Source organism: Sarcophilus harrisii, chromosome 2 (assembly GCF_902635505.1).
Source record: "Sarcophilus harrisii chromosome 2, mSarHar1.11, whole genome shotgun sequence".
NCBI lineage: Eukaryota > Metazoa > Chordata > Mammalia > Dasyuromorphia > Dasyuridae > Sarcophilus > Sarcophilus harrisii.
Genome location: NC_045427.1, coordinates 430637167 through 430661554, shown reverse-complemented (window position 1 = coordinate 430661554; position 24388 = coordinate 430637167). Strand labels below are relative to the sequence as shown.

Here is a 24388-nt window from a genome sequence, read left to right as displayed (position 1 = left end):
GATGGAATCTAAGAGGTGAGAATAGGGAGGGGACAAAACTGAAGAAAGTGAAATAGATAATAGAAATCTTATATAGAAATATTTGATTTTTGTCTCCAAGTACTTAAAAGTTTCCATATGGGAGAACAATTAGACTTATTCTGAGTGGCTCCAGAAATCAAACCTAAGAGTAATGAAAAATTTAGGTCAGTTTAAAAAAGAAAAGTATAAAAATTACAGCTGCAGAAAAATAACCTTGAGATATAGTTTTCTTCATCATGGATATATCCAAGGAAGGGCTAGATGACCACTGCATTAAATTCATGCTCAAACTGTCTCCTAACAATTAGCTGAGGTCATCCAAATCAGGAGAAAAAGTTTTAATTGCCAGGAAAGAAGAGTAATTCTTTTTCAACTGAAGCAAAATAAATTCTGTTCCAGCCTTTTATCTTTACTCTGTATGTATCTCTCTGCTTTAAATGTGTTTCTTGTAAACCACATATCATAGGATTCTGGCTTTTAATTCAGTCTGTTATCCACTTCCATTTTATGGGGGAGTTCACCCCATTCAGATTCATGGTTAAAATTACTAACCCAGTATTTCCCACCATCCTATTTTCCCCAAGTAATACTTTTCATTTTCTTTCCCCCTTTCTTCCCTCATCAATGTTTTGTTTCTGACCACCACCTCCCTCAATCTGCCCTCCCACTTTTTAGCCACTCCCCTTCTTATCCCTTTCCCCTTTTACTTCTGCTCTCCCTTCTATTAGCCTGCTCCTTTCTCTTCTTCTTTCCCCTCTTACTTCCCTGTAAGTTTCTACATTAAACGAAATTTGTCTGATATTTTCTCTTTGAACCAAATCTGATGAGATTATGGTTCAAACAATGCTTATGCCTCTCCCTTTTTTCTCTCAACTGTAATTAAGTCTTTTTTTCTAAGAAGAGCAATTCTAAAGTATGAAAATGTTCTCTGGAGGAGACATAAGTGGAAGACAAAATGAGGGTCAGAAAGCAATACAAAGGATATAAGTAGAGAGGAATAAACAAGAGGATCAACAAGTATGAATTTCATCTACTTTACAATTCTGACCACTGCTCCAATGAACATATGTATCAGATTACCAGTGTAAACTTGAAATGATCATTTTTCTAATAGTAAGTTAGTTTTCATTTATAAAAAGTCCATATGGTTTCAGTAGATGAATGATTCTTTGTCTTATATTTTATTAACTTTCTAATTAATACCTCCTTAAAGGGTGGCTCTGTTCCCACATGATCTGACAGCTGGTAGGTGGCAGCAACAAATAATGCGGTAGGCTCTAAGCCTTCTTCAAATTGTAGATACACTCCACCCAAGTCATCTAAACGAGCAACAAGGTCCTGTCACAAAAAGACACAACCAAAATATAAATAAAGTAAGAAGAAAGAAATTAAACATGTAATTAAAACAAACCTGCTTATCACTATTCTCTAGTATAGAATTGGCATATTGGGCTCTGAGGAATCTCAGAAAGTTTTCTGTAAACACAATGTGTTCCTCAAGAAAAAAAGCGATCTTTACAGGATTATCTGATATCTATCTGTCAATATAGAGAGTCCCCACTCTTTACCCCAGTACACAACTAACAAGCCGCATCATGAATCTAGGCAGGACCATCTTTTCTCATCTATTCCCATACCTTTGCAGAGATGTCCCTGTGCCTAGAATTCATTTTCTCCCTTCTTCTCTGCCTTGCAAAATCATTACCTTCCCCCAAGATTCAAATGGGGTCACTTCATACAGAAAATCTCTTCTGATCTCTACAGCTATTAGTATTCCTTTCTTACTCAAACTAGCTCATATTTCCTTGGAATCATAGATTTAGAAAGAAGCTTAAGAGGTAATTTAGCCCAACTTCCTCATTTTACAAATGAAAAAACTAAGACCTAGAGTAGTTAGGTTACTACTTAACATGTGAACCCAGAACTTCTGCCCCTGATCTTTTCACAATGCCCTATATACCTGTTGCATCCCCCAGGAGAAGAAAAGCTTGTGGACATAGATTATTTCATCTTTGTGTCTTCAACATGTAGTAGTGTTTTATATACATAAGAAGTACTGGATAAATATTTCTTTAATTTAAAAAATATCGAACACAGGAGCCAAGAAGACCCAAAATCTGGCTTTGCCATGTGTGAGCCATATGCACCTGAAGAAGTCACTTCCTGAGTCTCAGTTTCCTCATTTATAAAATGGGGATAATAATACCCCATTATCTTCTACCACCTCACCAAACTGTTTTAAAGAAATTATATATATAAAATTATATATTATATATAAAAATGTAAAGAGTGATGTAAGCATGTACTGTTATTAATATAGAAAATAACTTTTCCTTATCCAATGTACAGCAACCTGATATTAGTGTGAGTTTGCAAGCCCCCCAAAATAGGAGAAACTGCCTTTTTGGGATAAAAACAATAAAAGTCAAATACATATGTGGTCTTCAAAGCTGAAAAAAAACTAGAGTTACAACCTAGTCACACAGATCACTGAAATATAAGGATGAAAAACATCTGAAGATAGTTCCATTTGGAGGTATCATACTACAGCAAGGATCCAAAGAGCTCCAAATTTAAGACTGAAATGATGGACTAAATCTCAGATGATGAAAGTGAATAGAGACAAATATAAAAGCCTATTTGAGTACCATGTCATCTTATATAAAATACAAGGGATAGGACTAAGGTTGCATTAACAACAGTCTAGGGTAAATAAGGTAATGAATCCCATTGTATTCAGAATAGGTTGGAATCCACAGGGTGGCTTATGTTTTCTGGGGGCCATATTTTAAAAAGAAAAATGATAGCAGGTAAGGAGAATTTCTGGAATGAAATGTATACACAAACACACCATATATATATATATATTTTTTCTTTTTTTTCCTAGTAAATTTTAATACATATTGTTTTGTGAATAATGAAAAATCAGAGTAAAAGGGAAAAACCACAGGAGAGATTTTTTTTTAAAAAGCCCCCCAAAAGACACATTTCATATATTTAAAAACCCATCCTGTGGTAAAGTAAGTAGATAGGATCACAAGATTTAAATTTGGAAGGGTTCTTAGAAAACAGCTAGATCAATATCCTCATCATACAGAAGGAAACCATTGCAATCCAGAGGGAAAAAAAAAGACATGCTTGTAATACATGTGATACATGTAGATCACAAATGACAAAACTGAGTTTTGAACATGTCTGTTGACTCTCAATTCAGTTTCTGATCTATTGCACCAAACAATTGGTCCCAGAAGAGAAGAACTAGGCCAAATAAAATAGAAATCAGGGGGAAATAGATTTCAGTTCAATATCAGAGCCAAACAGTAAGAGCTGTTTAACAGAACCCTTGCAATGCAAAGAGTTCCTCAGCTCTGGCTCTTCAATCAGAAAGTGATCATTATCAAGGATGCTAGAAAGTATTTATGCTTTAGATAAGGATTATGACCCAAGTCTGAGATCCCTTCCAATGTGAAGATTTTTTTTTTTTTTTTAAATAATTGTCTGGAGTTAAGCATCAAATATAAACATAATCAGTATAAGCCAGTTCAATTAATCCCCTTTTCTCTTTCTGAAGAAGCATAAAATAGTAAATCAAATATCTAAATCAAATCATCCTCTACCCTGGCTGGCTATAAGAATTTTCAAAAGGATTAGCTGAGGATCCCAATTGCCAATTGGAAGGCTCTGTTCCTACCTCAATCTCTTCTACGATACCACTCAGATCAGCTTGCTGAGATAAGTATGATGCCGTCTGTAAAGCCTGAATAGTCCTGTAAGAGTGGGGGGAAAAAAAAAAGAAAAAAGAGGCAAGTCTGGAGTAAGTCTGTTCAAATATACATGCATACTCATTCAAAATGATCTGATTTAAGCAAAAGACAAAAGAGTAGTTTCAAATCTAATTTAAAAACAGAAACTAGTGACTACTGAACTCACAATCATAGGATGCTAAAAGAGCCCCTACAAACCAAATGGTATAATTCCCTAATTTTATAAATTAGTAAAGTGAGGCTTAGATATGGGAAGATCACATAGTTGATAGAACTAGGACTAGAACTCAAGTCTTTTGACCTCCAGTTCAGTGCTATTTTCAATAAATTATACTGCTTCCCTATCCTAGCTACAATGTCCATTATATCTTAGCTTCTTCTAAGTAGATATTAGCAAAACCATTCCTCCAAAATGCAAACTAACAAGTTGTTTTTTTCTGATACCTTTTACCCCTTACATTCTTTCCTTTTTTTAAAGAGAGTCAGTGATTTTCCTTTCTTACTAGATGTGACTACACTAACCCCATCTGCTCCACTCTGACCAAGCAGAACAAGCCACAAGAGTAGCAGAACTGGCATCAGAAGGAAGCGAGACCAAAAAACTATTCTTGATGGGCTTGTGTGATGGTAGCTTGGCCTCTTGGAGTGTTTTGCCTCCTCAACAATCCAACAAACACATTTGTAGGATCCCTAGCTCACAGGTACTTTGTGACACCCAAGGAGATACTAACCACAGGCAGCTGGAGGTAATATATCATCCACTTCATTTCCACTAGTGTATTCAAATCTTCCAAGTCATTAAGTGGATCATTTTATGAAAAACTCATGTAGCAAATACAGCTCTGACCATGTCAATCCCCTGCCCAATAAACATCAGGGGATCTCAAACACCTCTAGTATAAAATATAAACTCTTTTATTTGTCATTTAAAGTATATTACAACCTGCTTCCTTCCATGTTCTCTTTCTAGGCTGATTGAATCTTAACCAACCCTTGGCTTTTTGCTCAGGCTGACTCTCAGGCCTGGAATGCTCTCCCTCCTTATCTCTTCTTTTTGGAATTAGCACCCCATCAGTCTAGAGCCCCATCAGTGAGAGCCATTTCCTAATTTCCCTAGTTGTTAGCAGTCTTCCTTCCAAATCACTTTGTATTTATTTTACATATATCTTGTATTCACTTATCTAGGAAGAGAATGCATCTACTAGCAGAATGTAAGTAGGGACTTGAAGGCAGGGACTCTGTCACTTTTGTATTCATAACTGCAATGCCTAGCACATTGTAGATGCAACAAATGGTTAAATGACTAAAGCTGCATATGATTAAAATTACGGAAAAATTTTTATTTGCACTAGTAGAAAGCAGTCACACCAATAAGATCAGTGTCTACTCATATATTAAATTCCTCTAACTAATCTTCAATTATCCAAGTAAATGAGGAACTGACCATGCATTAATTCTATTGATAATCTCTAATTTGTAGATAAATTTTTCTTCTGACAAATGTCATCAGAATTACCTATAAGAAGCAAGTGTGATATTTTAACTCATTTTGTATTTTAACTCGTTTAACAACAAAATATTGAACAGGCAGAAAGCAAGCTATAAATCCATTCTTGGTAAGGATGTTCACATATTTCACCAGAGTTAGAAAATCTATGGGATAGATGGAAAATTTCCCCAATATCTAGATAAGGGTGAATGCCCCCCAAATCTCAGTAATTCCTCCTTTCCCTAAATTCACAACATTTTTCATCTGTAGTTTAATTTAACTCTTAATTACAGATTAACTTCTCTTACATTAATTTTTCAGGCTGTCTTACATTTTTGAATGCCACACAAATCCTATCATGATACTATGCCCAAAGTATGAAGTTAATAAATACTGCCTCTGCGACACAATACAATGCATTAGAGAAAACAACGAAATAAGAATCAGGAGATCTGATTCTAATCTTGGTCCTACCATTCTTTTGGACAACTAGGCCATTTCTTTCTAAGACTGTTTCCTCTTCTAAAAAATCAGAAGTTTAGATTAGATAGTTGTTTTCTAAGTCTCCCTTCCACATCTAAGTGTCCATTTCTCTATTCTCTGAAGGTATAAACCTTGAAAAATGTAAATGGTGCTCTTCTGGATGAAAAAAGAAAAATGGGGCCATCTGGTGGCTGAATGAGCTCGTTACTCTAACTAGCCTAGCACTCAATCACTATATATAAAATCAATATGTTAGAGAATGCAAAGTCAAAGAGCTTTCTGTGTTTAATGATCTCTATTAACTTTGCAACAATTCTAACATGTTCCTTGGAAAACTTACCTCCACTGAAATATTTTAATTATTAAACAAGGAAGTGATAGTTTACCAAAAAAAAAAAAAAAAAAAATCCATAAGAATCAATATGAAGTATAATCTTTAAGGATCACTATTATGATAGTACTATTATGATACTACCGTTGGGGAATGAAACTGAATTTTAAAAATGACAAAGAGCCCATTTTTTGCCAATAATAGATGCAGAGCTCAAAAAAGGCTGGAAAAGTAAGAGAAAATGATTTTTCAATTAAAACACGATATTTTTCTCTTCTTTGGGATAAATCATAGTGATGATAAATCAAATTCTCAAAGGAACTTTTAGAATAAAAATAAATCTGCTTAGCTACAGATTAATATTTTATCAATGAGTCTTATCAAATACTTACTCCTTAGTCATCAGTTTCCTTCCCTTTTGAGTCTTAAGTAACACAAAACAATTTGTTTATAACACTTAACAATGACAACTTTCCCTTTTTTTCCCAAATCCACTTTGCAAGGAGGACAAGCAGCCCATTTAAAACAATCATTTAAAAGGCAAATTATCTTATATAGTAAATAAATCAGAACATGAGCTATGTGATTCATCTCTTTTATACATGCATTCTACTACTACTGAAGAATAGTTTTTTCAAGGCAGTAACCTTTTAGCATATGGAACCCCTTTCTCTTTCACCACAGACTTTCTTTCTCACCTCCCATCAACTTTTCTGTCATTTAAAGAATTCCTAAAATTTTGGCTTATTTCTTTTTGGCATATCCCCAGGATAGCCACACTAGACAAAGAACTAACCCCTGTGGCTAATCATTGAGAAGTAATGTATGTCACAGAATTTTAATCCTAAAAGTGGGAAACTTAGGTTTAAAACCCAGTTCTATTACTTTGTGGCTATGTAATTTTGGATAAATCAATTAAAACTCTCTGAAGCTGTGGATAATAATTATTAAGCTGAACTACATCTAGCTCATAGGATTATTGTGAAGAAAATATTTGGTAAATTGGTATAATTGTCAATTACATATTCATTCTTAGTTTTATTCTTTACCCCATAAGACTGATTTAACCTCCTGTGTCTTTGACTTTATACCTCATTGTCTATCCATGTTTTGGTTTCATATTTTTCTTTCTCCTTAGAAGGAAAACTTTGGACAATATAGCAGATTAGGAGCTGAAGAAATACATCTTAACAACACTTACGCCAGCACAGTTTCCTCCTTACTAAGACGGGCAATGAGAGCACTGAGTGCTTCTTGAGATGCCAAAGGAAGGCCAAAGCCATTGAGGGCTCCAACTGCATGGTAGATCTGAGAGACTGATGAATCTTCACTCACAGCTGCATGGAGCAGATCTTTGGTCTCGTTGGAAATAGAAATCTATGAAATGGTGGAAATACACAGGATTTCGGATCAGGCATTGGCAACAAGGCAATCTAGTGTCTCTTCTCTCAAGTCACAAGCAAACTGATGATACATAGACATCAAACGTGAGCACACCCACATTGATGTTTTAATGTTTCTGATACCTAGATCTGACAATAAGTTTTTTTCTGCACAATGGTTGTCCTGCATTCAGGAATATAAACATTCTAGAAATCTGGTGAAGAAGGATTTTTCATATTCATTATAGTTTCCTTTTGGTACAAGAAGAAAAGTGCGATATGAAAGAAAATTAAGGTTTTGCTAAACAGCAAGAAGAAAAACTATTACAAGAAGGAATGTTCATTTGTTTTCTAAGAGAGATAAAGCTGTAATATTCAGAATTAAGAAAAAAAATAAAGCTTCATATAGAAAAATAATGAATTCTCATTAATGTTATAAAAAGAACTTCCAGGAAAAAAAAACCACTTATTTTTTGAAACCTCAAATAATTTCTCCTCTAAGCCTCAATAATGTAAAAGATGTCAGAAGAGGTTGTTACAGTTCAATGGCTGTAATATGAGATTGAAGAGATTTGACTTACCTCACAACCTGAAAGGAGCTGGCTGGACTGTGCAGCATAGAAAAGGGAGTCAAGACTGTTGGGATTTAGGTTGGATTTGATGAAGGTACAGGCTTGCTAAAGGAAAAAAGAAATCAAGATTTAGTAGTGATTTTAAGAGGGATGGGGAAAATTCCTCAGGTACCTTGTACAATTGATTATATCTACAATGACTTAAAAGCTAAGTTACAAATGATTCTATCCCATCATCATCTATTTTTCACTGAAAGAAATAGAACTGTTTTTTACCTCATGACCCACATTGAGTTAAAGTTAGAAATACTAAGGCAGTACTTTCACATAGACAGATAACATCAGTAAATATTTTGGTTTGCAAAGATATATATTCTAGTTATTCCAAAACAAAATGTTTAAATGACCATACAATTATAACAACAATCTGAAAAAACAAACAAACAAACAACCAAACAACCCACAACCCTCTGGAATCCTATAAAAATTCTGAATAAATCAAGTTTCTAAAAAAAAAAAAAAAAAAAATCAATTGTGGAAAGGAAGGAAACAAGAAAACCTTTTAAAACATTGTAAATTAAGTTCAGGGAGAAAGAGAAACAAAATACCACAACATGCCAATTCTTCTATGTACAAGGTTTGTTGTAAAATGTGTACTTTGTCTCCATCTTGTGGAAAAGCCATAGTATAACATCTAATTATTGAGATACTAAAACTGAAGAATTTGAGAGCAACACGATGCAATTTTTACTATGTGCCAATGTGAACAAATGCTTCTGTGTCCATTTCCCATAATGTAAGATACTATTTTCTATAGTTTAAGCTGTTGCTTCTTAAATGATAATAATTTTACAAAAGCCTTAAACTTATAGACAAGCAGTGAAGTCTTCTTACATTGTATTTCGAATGAATTCTACAAGGCTTTTTCTTCCTATAATACCTTTCCATTTTAATTCACATATTCACTTACCAAACATTTGTTAAGAATGTCATAGAAAATATTTACCTATAATTCTTGTGTGTACCTGGCATTTTTTGTTGGAGCAGGTGCTTTCACTTGTTTTCAAAATGCAAACAATAATCTGCTTGGAGATCTCTCTTACCAGTTGAAAAAGCAAGAAATCAAATGGGGGCAAATAGGATATAACTCGCAATTTGATGAATCCAGTACAAACAACTGGCAAAAAAGTAAATTCAATAGCTTTGAGGCCTTGATAAAATTCCCTATTATTACATGTATATATTTAATACTATAGTTTCTAGACATTTCTTTAAAAAAAAGTATAATTCTGGACTATACTATACAGTATATCTATACTAGTATAGTATATCTATACTAAACTATACTATACTATATTATATTATACTATTACTATACTATACTATACTCAATAGTCCCAAAGTATTTTTAGGTTGTTTTCTAAGCTAATTATCAATTTTGCAATGATAATAAATAAACATGTAAATATTAAGTTCCTGAATAAAAAGTTCTAATCCATTTGCAAAATATTAGTATGTTTACCACATCATGTAATTCTTGCTGTCCAGAACCAAACTCAACAATGATCACATCTGTGTAAATAATATATTCTTACATCTCCAGTTTGAATCCTTACTGTTCTCCTCAGCATGTCTCACATCTCCAACTGCCTGCTGAATAAATCCATTTAGATATTTAATCATCAAATCTAACTTAACCTGTCAAAGCCAAATTCATGTCCTTCAAAAAACAAAATTCCTGACTTCCTTATTTCTGTCAACAGTACTATCATTCTTTAAGTCACTCAGGATTAAAATTTTGGCTATATCTTTAAAACTTTCTCCCTCCCTCGAAGCATTTATCAAATCCATCTGTTAAGTTCTATCAATAAGCCCTTTTTCAATGTCTCTTGCCTCCCTTCTTTTCTATTATCATTGTTACCATCTATCTTATTCAAGTGACCAAAGTACTTTGTAAACCCTAAAACTATCTGTAAATGGGAACTATTACTTTGTTTCTGGACCATTTAGTCTAAATGGTTTCCCTAGCTCCAATTTCTATTCCTTTCCAAAAGCTTCCTTCCATATGAGTGTCACACTCAACTTATTTAAAATAATACTTTCTTTAGATTAGTCCTGCAGAATCAGGACTCTAAGCCTATTCTTTTTTTTTTTTTTTTTTGCTGAGGCAACTGGGGTTTAACTGACTTGCCCAGGGTCACATAGCTAGGAAGTATTAAGTGTCTGAGGCCAGATTTGAACTCAGATCTTCCTGACTTCAGAGCTGGTATTCTAACCACTGCACCACCTAATTCCCCCCATTCTAAGCCTATCCTTGATGGATCAATAAATGTCTATTAAATGCCTGGTTGCTGTGCCAGAAACTAGGCTAGGGATACTAGTACAAAGAATGAGAGAATCTTACTCTTTAGATGAGAGTCTTCCCCATGAAGGCACATGAAAACAATGTTTTGGCAGAGGACTAATAGAATATTTCTCTGACAGTTCTGGGATTGAATTTATTTGTCGTTGCAACTCTGAATCCAGCATGCTGGCTTTATTGGGTGACAGTGACAGGAATTGACTCTGTCTGTTTCTTCTTTGGGCCTACTCTCATTGAGAGAGATTTAAGAGGGATGGAGGGTGGACACAGAAGGCTCAGACTTCATGGCTTACCCAATAAATATTTTTAAGAAGGAATCCCCAGGATGTATTGTGTTTGTTCGATTTCTTTCTTAACAAATACTCAAACTGAGTGGCTTTGGTAGCTGCTCTGGATCGAAGGCTGGCCATTCCTGTCTCAGAGAAAACCCTGGTTGACTGACTTTCTGCCATCTGTGCATGATCTGTTGTATTTCTAGGTAGAGGGCATTTCTGTGACTGCTAGATTTTTCCCAGATTCTGTTGGGACAAACTAAGGTTGTCCTCCATTCCTGTGATTCTGGTTCTACTAGTCCTGTCAAGAAAACACAACCTTCCCAAGAAAAAGTTAAACTGTCTGTCTGTTGACTTTATGGGGACAAGTTTATTGGGGTTTTTTTTCCCTCCAATGTCTTGGGAATTTTATCTATTTGTGTCTGTCTGTTTTGTTACTGCTGAGTCTTTCAATTTATGATATAATTATGGGAAAGGACACACAGCTCCCTAGCTGAAGATTGTCATTCTTGATCGTAAGCCCTGGCTCTTCCTGCAATGAATCCAACCATATCTATTTTATATGCTACTGTGCTACAGTGTTCATTTCTACTATACATGTAGGCTAAATGGGAGGTGAATGTGATCCAGTACAAACAAAAAGGGAAGTACTTTAAATCTGTCTTGCCTCCTCCAGAAGCACTCTGGCCTATTGTCTGCACATATGGTAGAAGCCTAGGTCTTGCTTCCAGAAAGGTGCAAGTTTTACACCTGGGATGTTTCAAAGGGGGGAAAAAAATATGAGAGTTTAAACTATAACCAGAAAAAAAGCCCAAATGGCTAGGTTTTTATTAAGAGCCTGACTGAGCAAAGTTGTAAAGGATTCCAAAAAGGAATAACATTAGCTTATGGTTGAATGATAGCAAGAATTTGCTGAGGGGGCAGAGTTAACCTCTTTCAATCTACAAGATTAATTCTCATACGTGAAAAGGGATAAAAATTAAGAGTCATTTAAAAAAGAAAATGAGAATTTCCCAATTTGAGCAGAAGACACTATTTTTCAAGGGACATGGGAAGAGATCATACCAATTATGAGAACAGAACTGGTTTAGAAAGGACTCTTTTGTTCTTAAGATTTATGGAAGCTAAATTGATGACTCTACAGAAATAGAAGATATGTGCCTAATATTTCAAATATGAACTTACAGAGCATAAGAGGAAAAAAACCTGAATTTGTAAAGAATTTATGATGAAGCTTTTCTAGAATTACTATGAATTGTTAATATAGAATGAGGGGAAGAGATGTAGTGTGCATGTATATGTGTGAGAGAGTAAGAGACAATAGGGGTTAAGTGACTTGCACAGTCACACAGCTAGTAAGAGTCAAGTATTTGAGGCCAGATTTATTAAACTCAAGATTTAACTGTAGGATCAGCGCTGTATCTACTGTGCCACCAAGCTGCCCATAATTTGGAAATTAAGAAATTTAACTACCTGCAACCAGCCTTACAATTTTATTTTCCCTCATGGAAATTATGGGATAAAGAAGTTTCCCCAAATCCTGCATTATAAATGATTTTATTTATCTCACATAAGACCAAACTGTCCAGTGAGGTGCTAGGCCCCAGAATGAAAAGGGCTTTTTATGTTTTTTGTGTTTTTGTGTTTTTATGTTTTGCCATCTCAAAGCAAAATGTGTTCAATGTGAATTATTATTAATCAATACTGTTATCTTTTTCCTCCCAGTAACTACCATCTTCAATTTTTACTCTCCAACAGAAAGAGGAAACATTTTGAAAAAATTAATGCTTTATTTTGTTGTAGAAAAATTTTAATTCGTGGGAATCATTCTGAAAAAATGATTTAATAGAATTCAATTATTTAGAAATTGTCATTTCTAAAAAGAAGTTAAGAGAAATATATTTTTGAAACCATGATCCACTATATATAAAGTATTAACATGATTTGTAAACAGAAAAGTTTAAGGTTAAAAAATTTATGGTAAGATATGGTAAGATATTAAAGTTTAATGTTAGAAGCATGCAAATAAAAATACAGTAATTTGCAATAAAACCATCTGTAAGCTATTAAAAATTCAGAAAACTGAATGAGATCAAAGTAAAAGAGACAAAGTCAGATTCACAGAAAAGCTGCTTCCTGTTAGAAACTGATTAAGTCAAGAGAATGTCTTTAAAGAGAAAATTCTTTTCCAAGAAGTTAAGGAAACTTCTAGTGATTTTTAGGCTTAATATTACCAATGCTGCTATCCTGAAGTATATCTGGAAAGGAAAGTTAAAATCATGCCACAAAATTAGACTTGAACAGTTTAAGTTAGCTTTATACTAGGTTTCACAGATTAATTGGGAATAATCACTATTTATTGCATTATTGATTTAGATTGTCTGGTTTTGAATGCAATCAACAAAGAATGTTAAATCAAGAGGCACATATCCAGGGTTTTTAAATCACATAATTGGAAATGGTAAGTTCTGTTTTATGTTTTATATTATTATTATATCATATTGTAATTATTGTCTTATTCTGTTTAATCAGATTTTTTAATATTATAATTTTGGTAACTATTATACAACTGTACAATTAATATTTTGGAATGAAACCTAAATTATGATGCATATAACAGTAAAAATAGTAATCGTTTTGGGAGCACAAACAAAAAATGCAGATCTAATAGAGACTTAACAATACATCCTAAAAAATGAGGGAGTCAAAAAACAAAAAACAGAAATAATTAATGATGTGAAAGGCAGAATAAATACAGCACTGGATTGAGGTAAGGAAGACCTAAGTTCAAATCTAACATCATACACTGCCTAGCTGTTTGATCATGGGTAAGTCACTTAATACTGTTTGTCTCAGTTTCCTCATCTATTAAACGAGATGTAGTTGGAAATTTGACAAATCACTGCAATTACTTTGCCAAGAAAACTTCAAAAGGGCTCAAAGTCAGACACAATTGAAAACCAATTAAATAACAAAAATAAGACTCTGCTGGCTCAAACATCTTTTACACTTAAGCTGTTTTCAGCCTAAATGTAAAATTGAAATCATAAATTTAAAGCCTAAAAACTGAAATGAGAAATGAACATTTAGAGGTCTTTTGAAATAAGAGTTAGAAAATTGGATTTGGGCTTTAAAACTTCAGATTAATAATTACTGAAAGATTTTATGGATCTTATATAATTCATACATGCCTTCTATATAAAATGCCTAACGATATCTGTGTCTTGTTTATCCTCTCCTACCAATGGGAAAATGGTGTTTTATAACAACTTATTAACATTAATGTGATACCAAATTCATTCAAATCAGATGAGATTCTTTTAAGAGCAGACAGAGCCAATTTTAAGAAGACCAAAGAACAGAGCTTGAAAATAGTGCAGTTCACTAGAAATCAGTAAATTATAGAATGTTAATAAAAGGTGATAAAGATTTGTTCCCTAGAAATCTCAACCCTACTAAATCAGTCTTAATGGCTATCATGTATTATATTATACCTGTATACAATTACTAAATATCGATGCATAATTATATCTTACTTTAATTGTAAGCAATGGAACTTACCATGTAAGAGGGAATTTATTGGGATTACAAATTGATTTACTTATTATAAGCCTACCATCTCACTTTGTTTGTAGAAATATCCAAAGATGGCAAATCTTGTCATTTCTAACTCTGTCTTCCTTTCTCTATTCAGAGTCAAAACCCCAATTCAGGCTACTACTGCTTTTTGCCAGCCATAACCTACTGCAATGGCCTAGTGGACTCCTATTTCAAAAGTCTCTTCCCATTCCATTCTACTCTTTATAGACATGTCACAGTGACTTTCTTAATGACCAGTCTTACCTGATAAATTCCAGAGGTCCCCTATTATCTCTAGAAGCAAATATAAACAAATATAAACATTTAAAATGCCTCACTACTTTTGAAATCTTACATCTTACTTATTAATTCACAAACACCAGAGTCTAGCCATACTGGCTTACTTGCCATGTTTTCCACTTCCTTTCTCACTGCATTTTCATTGGCTGTTTCCCATCATGGGATTATTTTCTTCCTTACTAGACCTCTTGGAAACTCTTCCAAGACTCAGGTCAAATACCGTCTTCTGCATATAGCCTTTCTTGTTACCCCCCAGGTGCTAGGACTTGGTTCTCCAAGATTATCTTGGTATTTATTTTGTACATATCTAATGAAAACCTATCCATGTACGTGTTTCTTCCCCAAGTTCTTTTGAGTGCAGAACAGTTCTGGTTTTTGACGGTTTCCTCAGTGCTATGTGGAAAGTACTTAATTTGCTGATAAATTAGCAATTCACTATACAAAAGAGGAATATTCAAATAGTTACCAATCTGGAAGTGCTAAATGGCACATTCCTAAACTAGTTTCAGTTGGATACTGATTGCTGAGGTCAGAGTGTCAGTCCTGTGAAGGTTGTGAAAAGTTAACCCTGACCCATAAGTGAACCAAAGATTTCCCATCTATCAGTTCACAAGCTCTGGTGCTACATACAACCTTTGGATGATATGAAATAATGCTATATAAATCAGCTGTTTCAAAAATATTTCTGACCCTTACTCAAAATCAAAGAGTTAAAGGAGTCTTCCCCTGACAAACCTAAAAACGGTCAGTCTGTCACTTTCAGAACCAGATATGACAGAAGTTTAATGAGGTAACAAGTGTGTCCTTTCTGGGTCCCCCTTTTACAATAAAATCCTCTGACCAATATTTCACTAAATATTCTTGAATCTATAGGCTAACCAACTACCCTATATCTTTTCCCATGAGATGAGCTTATCAATTAAGAGCATAGAGTATGTCCTTCTTGAACCATAGACTACAAGTGTACTGTTTTTTTCCCTCCCTAAAGACTCCTCCCTGGTCTCCTATGATGTACTCTTAAGGATACTGTTATCAAAATTAGGTCACAAAATAAGAAAGATGCTCGGAGACTGGCAAACTCTAACCCAAGGACCTATGGCATTTGGCTGTGCTTAATCTTGTACCTTATTCCTATTCACCAAGATCTGGTATATATAAGCAAAAAGAAGAAGCTTATTGAAACAGGTTTTTTCAAAATTGTCTGGTTCTAAAATTTTTCCTACATGGTTCAATGATACTGCATTTATTGCCAATAGAAGTATTATTGCTAAACCCACTATGTGGGGAAGTTTGTAAGCGCAAAGAAAGCAACTTATTCTCACCATGGGGACTTTTTATAAATGTACAAATTAATTTATTAAGTATTTAAATACTATTCCTATGAAGGTATATGAGTTGCTCATATATGTATTCAGGATGCATAAAGGTCATACTTGCATAAAATCATATAGTGTTATAATTAGCAAAAAAAAACTCTTAAAAAAATTTATTCCTAACTTTAATGCCCTTATTAATAAGGGCAGAGATATATATTTTTAGGACAAACAAAAGAAATCTGGAAGCTACTCCAGATTCAGTGTTTTCCTTGCCCATATTACCCTGACTCTATAGGAGTAACTGAAGGATAAAACAATTTAAATAAGATAGCTAACATTTATACTGAAACTTTTAAGTGGCCAGACATTTTACCCACAATTCTCACGAACCTAAGGTCAAATTCTAATAGGAAAACTGGATTTATTTAATGGCAAGATAATTCTCTGAGATACAACTTATAACACATTCTGAATCACTGTAAGACACTGATAAAATGAGGCCAAGTGTTTTTACAAAATGTCTTACCCAAAGAACCACCCTGGGTCTGTGTGAAAATTCATCAATTTAAGATTTCCCTTGTACCCTGTTAAAAGGGCCCATACAAAATGACTGAACATGTGGTATATGAATATAATGGAATGTTACTGTGTTATAAGAATCAATAAACTAGCATATTTCAGAAAAACCTGTTAAGATTTTCATGAACTGATGCTGAATGAGATAGATAAGCAGAACTAGGAGAACATTGTACATACTAACAGCAATATAGTGCAATAATCAACTATGAGATTTAAATCTTCTCAACAATACAATGATCTAAGATAATTCCAAGGGAATCGTGATGGAAAATGCTACACACATTCAAAGAAACTTGAAGCATACTATTTTCACTTTTTTTGTTTTTTCTTTTTCATGGTTTTTCCCTTTTGTTCTGATTCTTCACAATATGACTAATGTGGAAATATGATTAATATGACTGCACACATATAACATATCAGATTGCTTGCTGTCTTGGACTGAGGGAGGGAGAAAAAAATTTGAACTCAAAATCTTATGATAGTAAATGTTGAAAAATACCTTTATATGTCATTGGAAAAAAATAAAATACTATTGGGGAGGAGGGGGGAGACTGGTTTCAAAGTAAACGATTATATTGAAGTAGGGTTATAAAATTATATATTAAAAAACCAAAAGAACAAAAATAAACAAATGAGCCCATACCAGTTTCTTACTAGCAAATATCGTAAAACTGCCAAAGTTTCCCATTATAACTCTGTTCCCATTACGAATGGGCCACCAGCTCAACCCTACACAAACTTTGCCTTAGTACTTCCAAATGGAGAAAGCAAAGATATTTCTTAATAACTGATAGGAAAACCAAATTCTTAACCTCACCTTTACATCAGGCACTTGTGCACCAAGCTTGCTGAGTCCCACGATGGAGTAGAAAGCAGTTTCCAAATCTGAGAATGGCTGATTCAAAGAGGATTTCAGTCGTTCAATATCGCGTTGAGTGAGGTAGTGGCTGGGTGTTAGCGCCTGGATGATTGTGATTGTTAGGGCCAAGAATAAGATGGTGTTGGAACCTGGAGGGAAATGTGTTTATTTTAATAACAACTATTAAATAAGTTGTATCTTATCCCAATGCCATTTAAAGTTACTGATAACAATTCAGGAAAGGCTAACATTTATAACTACTATAATTATACAAGTAGGAAAGACAAAATTTTTGTGGAGAGTTTACATTTTTGTGGGGAGGGAAGTTAACTTTTCCCAAAAACCAAAAATTTTCCTAAGCCCTCTGATATAAGGATGATCAGTAAAAATGCCTTGATTAAGGAACAGCAAAAAGGCCAGTATGCAGCATCCTGGGGAGTAAGGTTTAAGAGTGGATAAGTGGGATACAATTCTAAAGGACTTTGAAAGCCAGGTTTTTATATAGCTAGAAGCAAGTAAAGCAGGTAGTGGACAGAATCATGCATTTGGAGTTAGACCAAATCTCATTTCATGTACTATGTGACCTTAGTAAGTCATTTAACCCATTTGTCTCAGTTTCTTCAATTATAAAAAGAGGATTAATAATAACGCCTATTTCCAGGGCTGTTTTTGTGTGGAACAATGCTAGCATGCCGTAGGAGTTATATAAATGTAAATTATTGTTATTGTATCTGGTCCTGAGGTGATAGTCATCAGAATTTATTGAGCAGCCTGTCACGGTTGGATCTACACTTTAGGAAGATCATCCTGACACCTGAGTGCAGGACGTTTTGGCAAGCCAACCAGCCGGAAGACTGTTACAATAGTCAGCTGATAAAAGGCTGCACAACGGCAGTGCCAGCAACAAAGGGGAGAAGGGGCCATGGACGAGAGATGTTATAAAAGTAGCTATTATAGGGTTTGACAACAGAGTGGAGCTAAGAGGCGCTGAGCTTGATTCAGGGTTGTGAGCCCAGGCGACTGGCAAGAAATAGGAGGGAGGATATGCAGAGCCGGATGAGCTCAGGTTTACTGTCTTCGGGGTAGCTAGCAAGCAAGCAAGCAGCAGGGGATGCCAATCTGGGGGCCAGCAGAGATCACAAGTAGAAGTGACGATGGCAGCAACCTATGGGAGCTGATGAGATCACCAGAGAAAAGAGCACATAGGAAGAGGGGCATCGTCTCTCCCTAACGGGCACGGCCAGGAAGAAGATCCAGCCAAGAAGGCTGAGGAGCAGCCTGATGGGTACCGGAAGAAGGGCAGTTTGGAGAAGAGGGCAGCGAGGAGAACGGTGATCAAGCGGCAAAGGCTACTGCTTCCTACGCTGTGTGACCGCGGGCAAGCCAGACTCCTCGTCGGCTAAATGAAAGCGTCCCTCCCTCCCGAGCCTGGCGCCGGAGCTGGCCTCCGATAGCGAACTTCTTTAGGGAAAGTGTGGAGGCTGGGAAAGGTGCCTGTCCCTACACTGAGCCCAGGGCCTGGCACACAGTAAGCGCTTAATACGTGCTGAATGAATGAGGGGAATGGAAACTTACTGGTGGAATGAGCGCGCACACACATTTTTGGCAGCCCCTGCCGGAGTACCAAGAGACTCCTACCCTTCCTGCTCCTTCGGGACAAGGCGCTCAGCTTCCGGGCCCCAATTTCCCCTTCTAGGAATGAACGCAGACCACTCCCGGCCGCCCGGCTCCAAGAAAAGCCTTCCGCAGTCCTTACAAGCCAGTGGCCGTCCGGCCAGGAGCGCTGCACTACTTCCCCCAGGCCCCAAACCCGCCTGCCGCAGTCCCCCACGCCAAGGTCAAGGCCAGCGCGCCCGCCTCGCAGCGGGGCCTCCCCCGCCCCCACCCCCGCGCGCACCCTCGGCCGGAGAACGTCCGGCTCGCTCCGGGCCGCACGAGGACCCGCAGAGTTCCAGCGAACCCTTTCCTGCCCTCCCCTCCCGTCCTCTCTCCCCCCGCGAAACCGGAACGTGCAGATGACCGTGTTCCGCAGGGGAGGGAGAACACGCCTCTCCAACCCAAGGGCAGGGCGCATTCGGCTTCCACCGTCACCCTCCGGGGAGACAAGGACCTCGCGGGCCCCCTGCCCAAGCCCAAGCCCAAGCCAGGGCCGTGCCCGACGCCTCACCCGGGACCGCCATTTCTCCGAGCTCCGGCCCAGGCCCTGGCGCGCCGCAGACTTCCGCCCGAGAAAGCGGTTCCAACTAAACGGCGGAGGGGGAACAGCTACGCAAAAGTACCGCCCCGCCAACATGAACCCCAGTAACAGGTTGTGTATCCCCAGTCAGAGCCCCGGGGGCGTTTGCGTAGCGCTCTGGGGCGGTCTCTCCGGAGGAGCCCCGAAATAGCCCGCGCGGCCCGCGCGCGCGGGCCCGGCCACCCCCGGGAGGGGCGCCCGCATGGAACAGCCCGCCTAGCAACCGTTAAGCTCCCAGGGGCCCCGGAAAACGGCCAGGAGAGGCGGGGACCGAGACCTGAAACGGGGCTCCTGCCGATTGGCCGGTGCCCTTGTCACTCATTCCCCGTCGAGAGCTCGTCTTAAAGGGAGCTCAGGCTCCGGGTGGGATGAAACGGGAGAGGAGTGAGGAAGCTGCAAGCGTCGCCGTCCTCGTTGAGGAGGGCTGTAATTGTAGTCTTTTTAATTGTTTGATTCACGCAACTCTCTCGCTCTTTGCAGACCTTAGAGCCCAACAGAAATGTAAATCACGTATTCAATTAAATAAGCATTTCCCCTGTGACCCCACTCACTGCATTGTAATCGGTACGAGCACTAGTCTGGTTTTTGGACTAGAAAACTGACTCTTAAATGGCTCAGAGCTAGTAATAGCTAAGTAAGAGTCCGCTCTTAGCACCACACTGTTCTGTGAGAGTGAACGGGTCTCTATGGAAGATGATGGGACAAATTAATATATATATTTATTAGTTATATTAATAATTACATCAATATATTATATGTTAATATAATTATTAACATAATTATATTAACAATAATTATTATATTATTAACATATTTATTAATATATGTTAAATATTATATTTTATGTTAATATATAAACAAAAATAAATTATTATATTATTAATATATTTATTAATATATATTAATTAAATATATATTTATTTTAATATATAAATAAAAATAAATGGGATAAATAAATGCTTCATTATTTGATTGTGCACTGAGTACTTTATGAGATATTTAAGGGAAAATCATAATTGCAGAATGCAGGCATTCTTTTGTCACCTAGAAGGCTTTCAAGCTTCTCTCTGCTTGGAACCGTGTCTAACGTGACCCATTCTTTTGAACATGTTTCAAACCAATTCCAATTACATACAAGTCAGAAAATGTGCTTTTTAAAGGTTTTGCTCCCAGAATACTCTTTTTTTTTTTTTTTTCAAACAATTCTCCCAGTGTGGGGTTCAGGAAATAGAGAAATTTTGTTTTTTTTATCCAAGTATTAAGCTCAGTCTTTGAAAGCTTACTGAATAGAGCGTTGGATTTAAGATGGATCTGTGTACAAATTCCTTCTAATATTTTTATTGACTGTGGGATCCTAAGGAAATCATTTAACCTCTTTGGTCCTCAGTTTCCTGTTTGTAGCTGTAAAATGGAGATCACTGATTTCCAGGGTTATTTTGTTATGCCACAGTTCTCTTTAACTGTTCTGACTCGGTTTCCCTGAACTAGTTTCCTTTGTCTCAGTTTCCTTAACTGTTCTGTCAAATCCCCTTAGTCGTAAAAACCCACTCTGGTCCATTAAGATTGGGAACCGGTTACTCTAAGGTTATAAATTGCTAGCAAGATAAACAAAGAAGAGCAGACCTCCTGTCCTCAATAATTTACAATATCCCTCTAAAATATTCTCACTGACATCTTTATCTCAGTATTCAGATATCCTGTCTCTGGGCTTTTAGGATTTATGGTCTCCCGCCCTCCTCCCCCCCCTCCCATCCTCTTGGTTCTTTGTTTCTAAAGAATATTTAAGAAGCTGGGTCACTCCCATTCATTGCTGGATTCCAGCCCTGGGACCAACATGGTTTCCTTGGTCCCAGTACATTATATTATATCTGACTGGATAATTTGAGACGAGAGTCTTGTCCAGTCAATTATACTCTCCAATTAATAAACTATTGAAAACTCTCTAATCTCTCTCCTTCCTCAGTTTCTTTGGCACTACAATTTTAAAGCTCAAATAAGATCGTGCTCAGTAAAAGTGCTACATAAATTTCAGTTTTATATATATATATTTACCTATATTGTTGTTGTTTGATTTCAGCTGTGTCCCTTTCTTCATGAGTCTTTGAAACCATCCCATTCATGGGTTTCTCTCAGCAAAGATACTAGAGTGGTTTGCCATTTCCTTCTGCAGTGGATTAAGGAAAACAGGTTAAATAGCATGTCAGGATCATTCAGCTACTAATTGTCTGAGGCTGGATTTGAAATCAGGTCTTTCTGACTCCCCATCCAGTGCTCTATCCACTGGGCTGCTTCCTATTTATATCTATATATAGATACATTACATATATAATAGTCAAATTTTCTTTTTCCTCTATTTGAAGATCTCTTTCTTGGTTACTTGCATTGTTAAATTTAATTACTCAGTGTTTTGGAGTTTGCATTTTTGGTTTTTATAGTTGTTTGTTTTTTCCTGAAAGTGATCTGTGAATTCTTTGAATGGATATTGAAAAGTTCTGGGCAATTTTCTGGTATTGTTTCTTGCATTGGTGTTCAAGTTTTTTGACATGTTCTTTTGGGATACCTATAATATTCAGGTTGCCTCTTAAGTTGTCCTGTCTTCTAGATCAGTGTGTTTTGTTTGGATAGAGGATATAATTTACTTTAATTTTCATTCTTCTCTTCTTCTAAACTGTTCTTCATTTCTGTGTATTTGCGTTCCCAGTTGATTGTTTTCTTGTTTATTCTTTGGTGAGTCTTACTGATGCGTCTAAGTGGTAGTGCAGAGAATTGTGAGAATCCTCTCTGGTCAGCTCACAGGTCCAATGTGAAAAAATTGGAGAACCCAAAAAGTCTAAATGGCAAAAGGGATTTTTAATGGCTCTGAAAAGCCAGCTTTATTAGGAAGGTAGACCTCCACAGTGGCAAGGTCCTGTCAGAGAAATAACAAAGCTAATCACTGAGAAGAGGATATCTTCACAGCAAGTAATAGTCCTGGCAGGCAGCTGTGCCAAGAAGAGAGGTCCCGTGGCAAAGCATAATCCTACTTAGAACTTCTACAAAGATTTGAAGTTCAAAATTGTCTTTTATTGGCTGTTTGAGGGTTGGGCTTCCATTGAAAATTAAAAGAGAATCCCTCAATGATGTCAATGCCCCCAGGCCTAGATTTCCAGTGGAAAAGAGGGTCCTTATCTTGGAGTTTCAAGCCACTCAATAGGAATATCAGGCTCAGATCTCTCCTGAATAAAATAATTTTGAAGACTTTTCCCCAGAGTCTTGAGAATTTCCTGAAGGGGACTTGGGCCACCCAAAAAAATCTATGGGGGCTGATTTGACCAAGATCTCCAATTGAATGAAGCCACTTAACTTGGTCTGGGAAGATATGCTTTCCCAGAGGAGGGCCTGAGACTCCGAATCTCCTTTCTTTTACAGATTAAAGGAGACACCCTTTCAGAGTTCACCCCTATCATTACCAATTCATACTAATTTTTCTATTCTGTAAATTATTTTTGATACACAGTCCATAAATTCTGTTCTCATAATTTTCATTTCTCTTTTAAACCACTCAGAAACAGCATTTTGTGGTTCCATATTCTCCTTAAATTCCACAGGTCCTTTGTCTATTTAAATGTTGGATTTTACTTCATTTTGCAGTATTTATTTTAAAATGTCTAGACTGATTAGGTCTGAAGCAAAGTTCCCAATAGCTGTTTGAGTGCACAGCTGTATGAGGCCCAGTGACTGAGATTTTCTGGTACACATTGAATTGTTGCTACACACCTGAAACTTTCTTTTAAAAATATTGCAAATTCAGGCATGGACCCACACAACACCATACACCAAGATAAGATCAAAATGGGTCCTTGATTTAGGCATAAAGAATGAGATTATAAATAAATTAGAGGAACATAGGATAGTTTACTTTTCAGACTTGTGGAGGAGGAAGGAATTTATGACCAAAGAAGAACTAGAAATCATTATTGATCACAAAATAGAAAATTTTGATTATATCAAATTAAAAAGCCTTTATACAAACAAGACTAATGCAAACAAGATTAGAAGGGAAGCAACAAACTGGCAAAACATTTTCACAGTTAAAGATTCTGATAAAGGCCTCATTTCCAAAACAGAGAATTGGCTCTAACTTATAAGAAATCAAGCCATTCTCCAATTGATTATGGTCAAAGGATATGAACAGACAATTTTCAGATGATGAAATTGAAACTATTTCTACTCATATAAGTGTTCCAAATCACTATTCATCAGAGAAATGCAAATTAAGACAATTCTGAGATACCACTACACACCTGTCAGATTGGCTAAGATGACAGGAAAAGATAATGATGATTGTTGTAGGGCATGTGGGAAAGCTGAGACACTGATGCATTGTTGGTGGAGCTGTGAACGAATCTAACCATTCTGGAGAGCAATCTGGAATTATGCCTCAAAAGTTATCAAACTGCGCATACCCTTTGATCCAGCAGTGTTTGTACTGGGCTTATACCCCAAGGATATACTAAAGAAGAGAAAGGGACCTGTATGTGCCAAAATGTTTGTGGCAGCCTTGCTTGTAATGTCTAGAAACTGGAAAATGAATGGATGCCCATCAATTGGAGAACGGTTGGGTAAATTGTGGTATATGAATGTTATGGAATATTATTGTTCTGTAAGAAATGACCAGCAGGATGAATACAGAGAGGCCTGGAGAGACTTACATGAACTGATGCTAAGTGAAATGAGCAGAACCAGGAGATCATTATATACTTCAACAACGATACTGTTTGAGGATGTATTCTGATGGAAGTGGATTTCTTCAACAAAGAGAAGATCTAATTCAGTTCCAATCGATCAATGATGGACAGAAGCA

The 24388-nt window shown here is 36.5% G+C and overlaps 2 protein-coding genes across 11 annotated transcripts in view; one reads left to right on the top strand and one right to left on the bottom strand.

The window, feature by feature from the left end:
- Positions 1-19733, bottom strand: part of RPN2 (ribophorin II) — a 50594-nt gene extending 30861 nt beyond the window's left edge. For 6 of the 9 annotated variants that reach the window (XM_031954049.1, XM_031954044.1, XM_031954048.1 and 3 more), the window contains exons 1-6: positions 18885-19121; positions 17268-17458; positions 8052-8147; positions 7290-7465; positions 3713-3788; positions 1225-1359 (exon numbers count right to left, since the gene is read on the bottom strand). In XM_031954049.1, the coding sequence (XP_031809909.1) occupies positions 1225-1359; positions 3713-3788; positions 7290-7465; positions 8052-8147; positions 17268-17458; positions 18885-18909 (699 nt within the window). In that variant the 5' untranslated portion in view covers positions 18910-19121. Of the gene's footprint in view, positions 1-1224; positions 1360-3712; positions 3789-7289; positions 7466-8051; positions 8148-17267; positions 17459-18884; positions 19122-19476 lie in introns of those variants that run through there. The other 3 variants (XM_031954045.1, XM_023507320.2, XM_031954050.1) reach the window with 3 other exon arrangements.
- The window catches only part of MROH8 (maestro heat like repeat family member 8), a 58112-nt gene continuing 52947 nt past the window's right edge, over positions 19224-24388 (top strand). The window contains exon 1 of one of the 2 annotated variants that reach the window (XM_031954043.1): positions 19224-19617. In XM_031954043.1, the coding sequence (XP_031809903.1) occupies positions 19325-19617 (293 nt within the window). In that variant the 5' untranslated portion in view covers positions 19224-19324. The remainder of the gene's footprint in view (positions 19618-24388) is intronic. The other variant, XM_031954042.1, reaches the window with a different exon arrangement.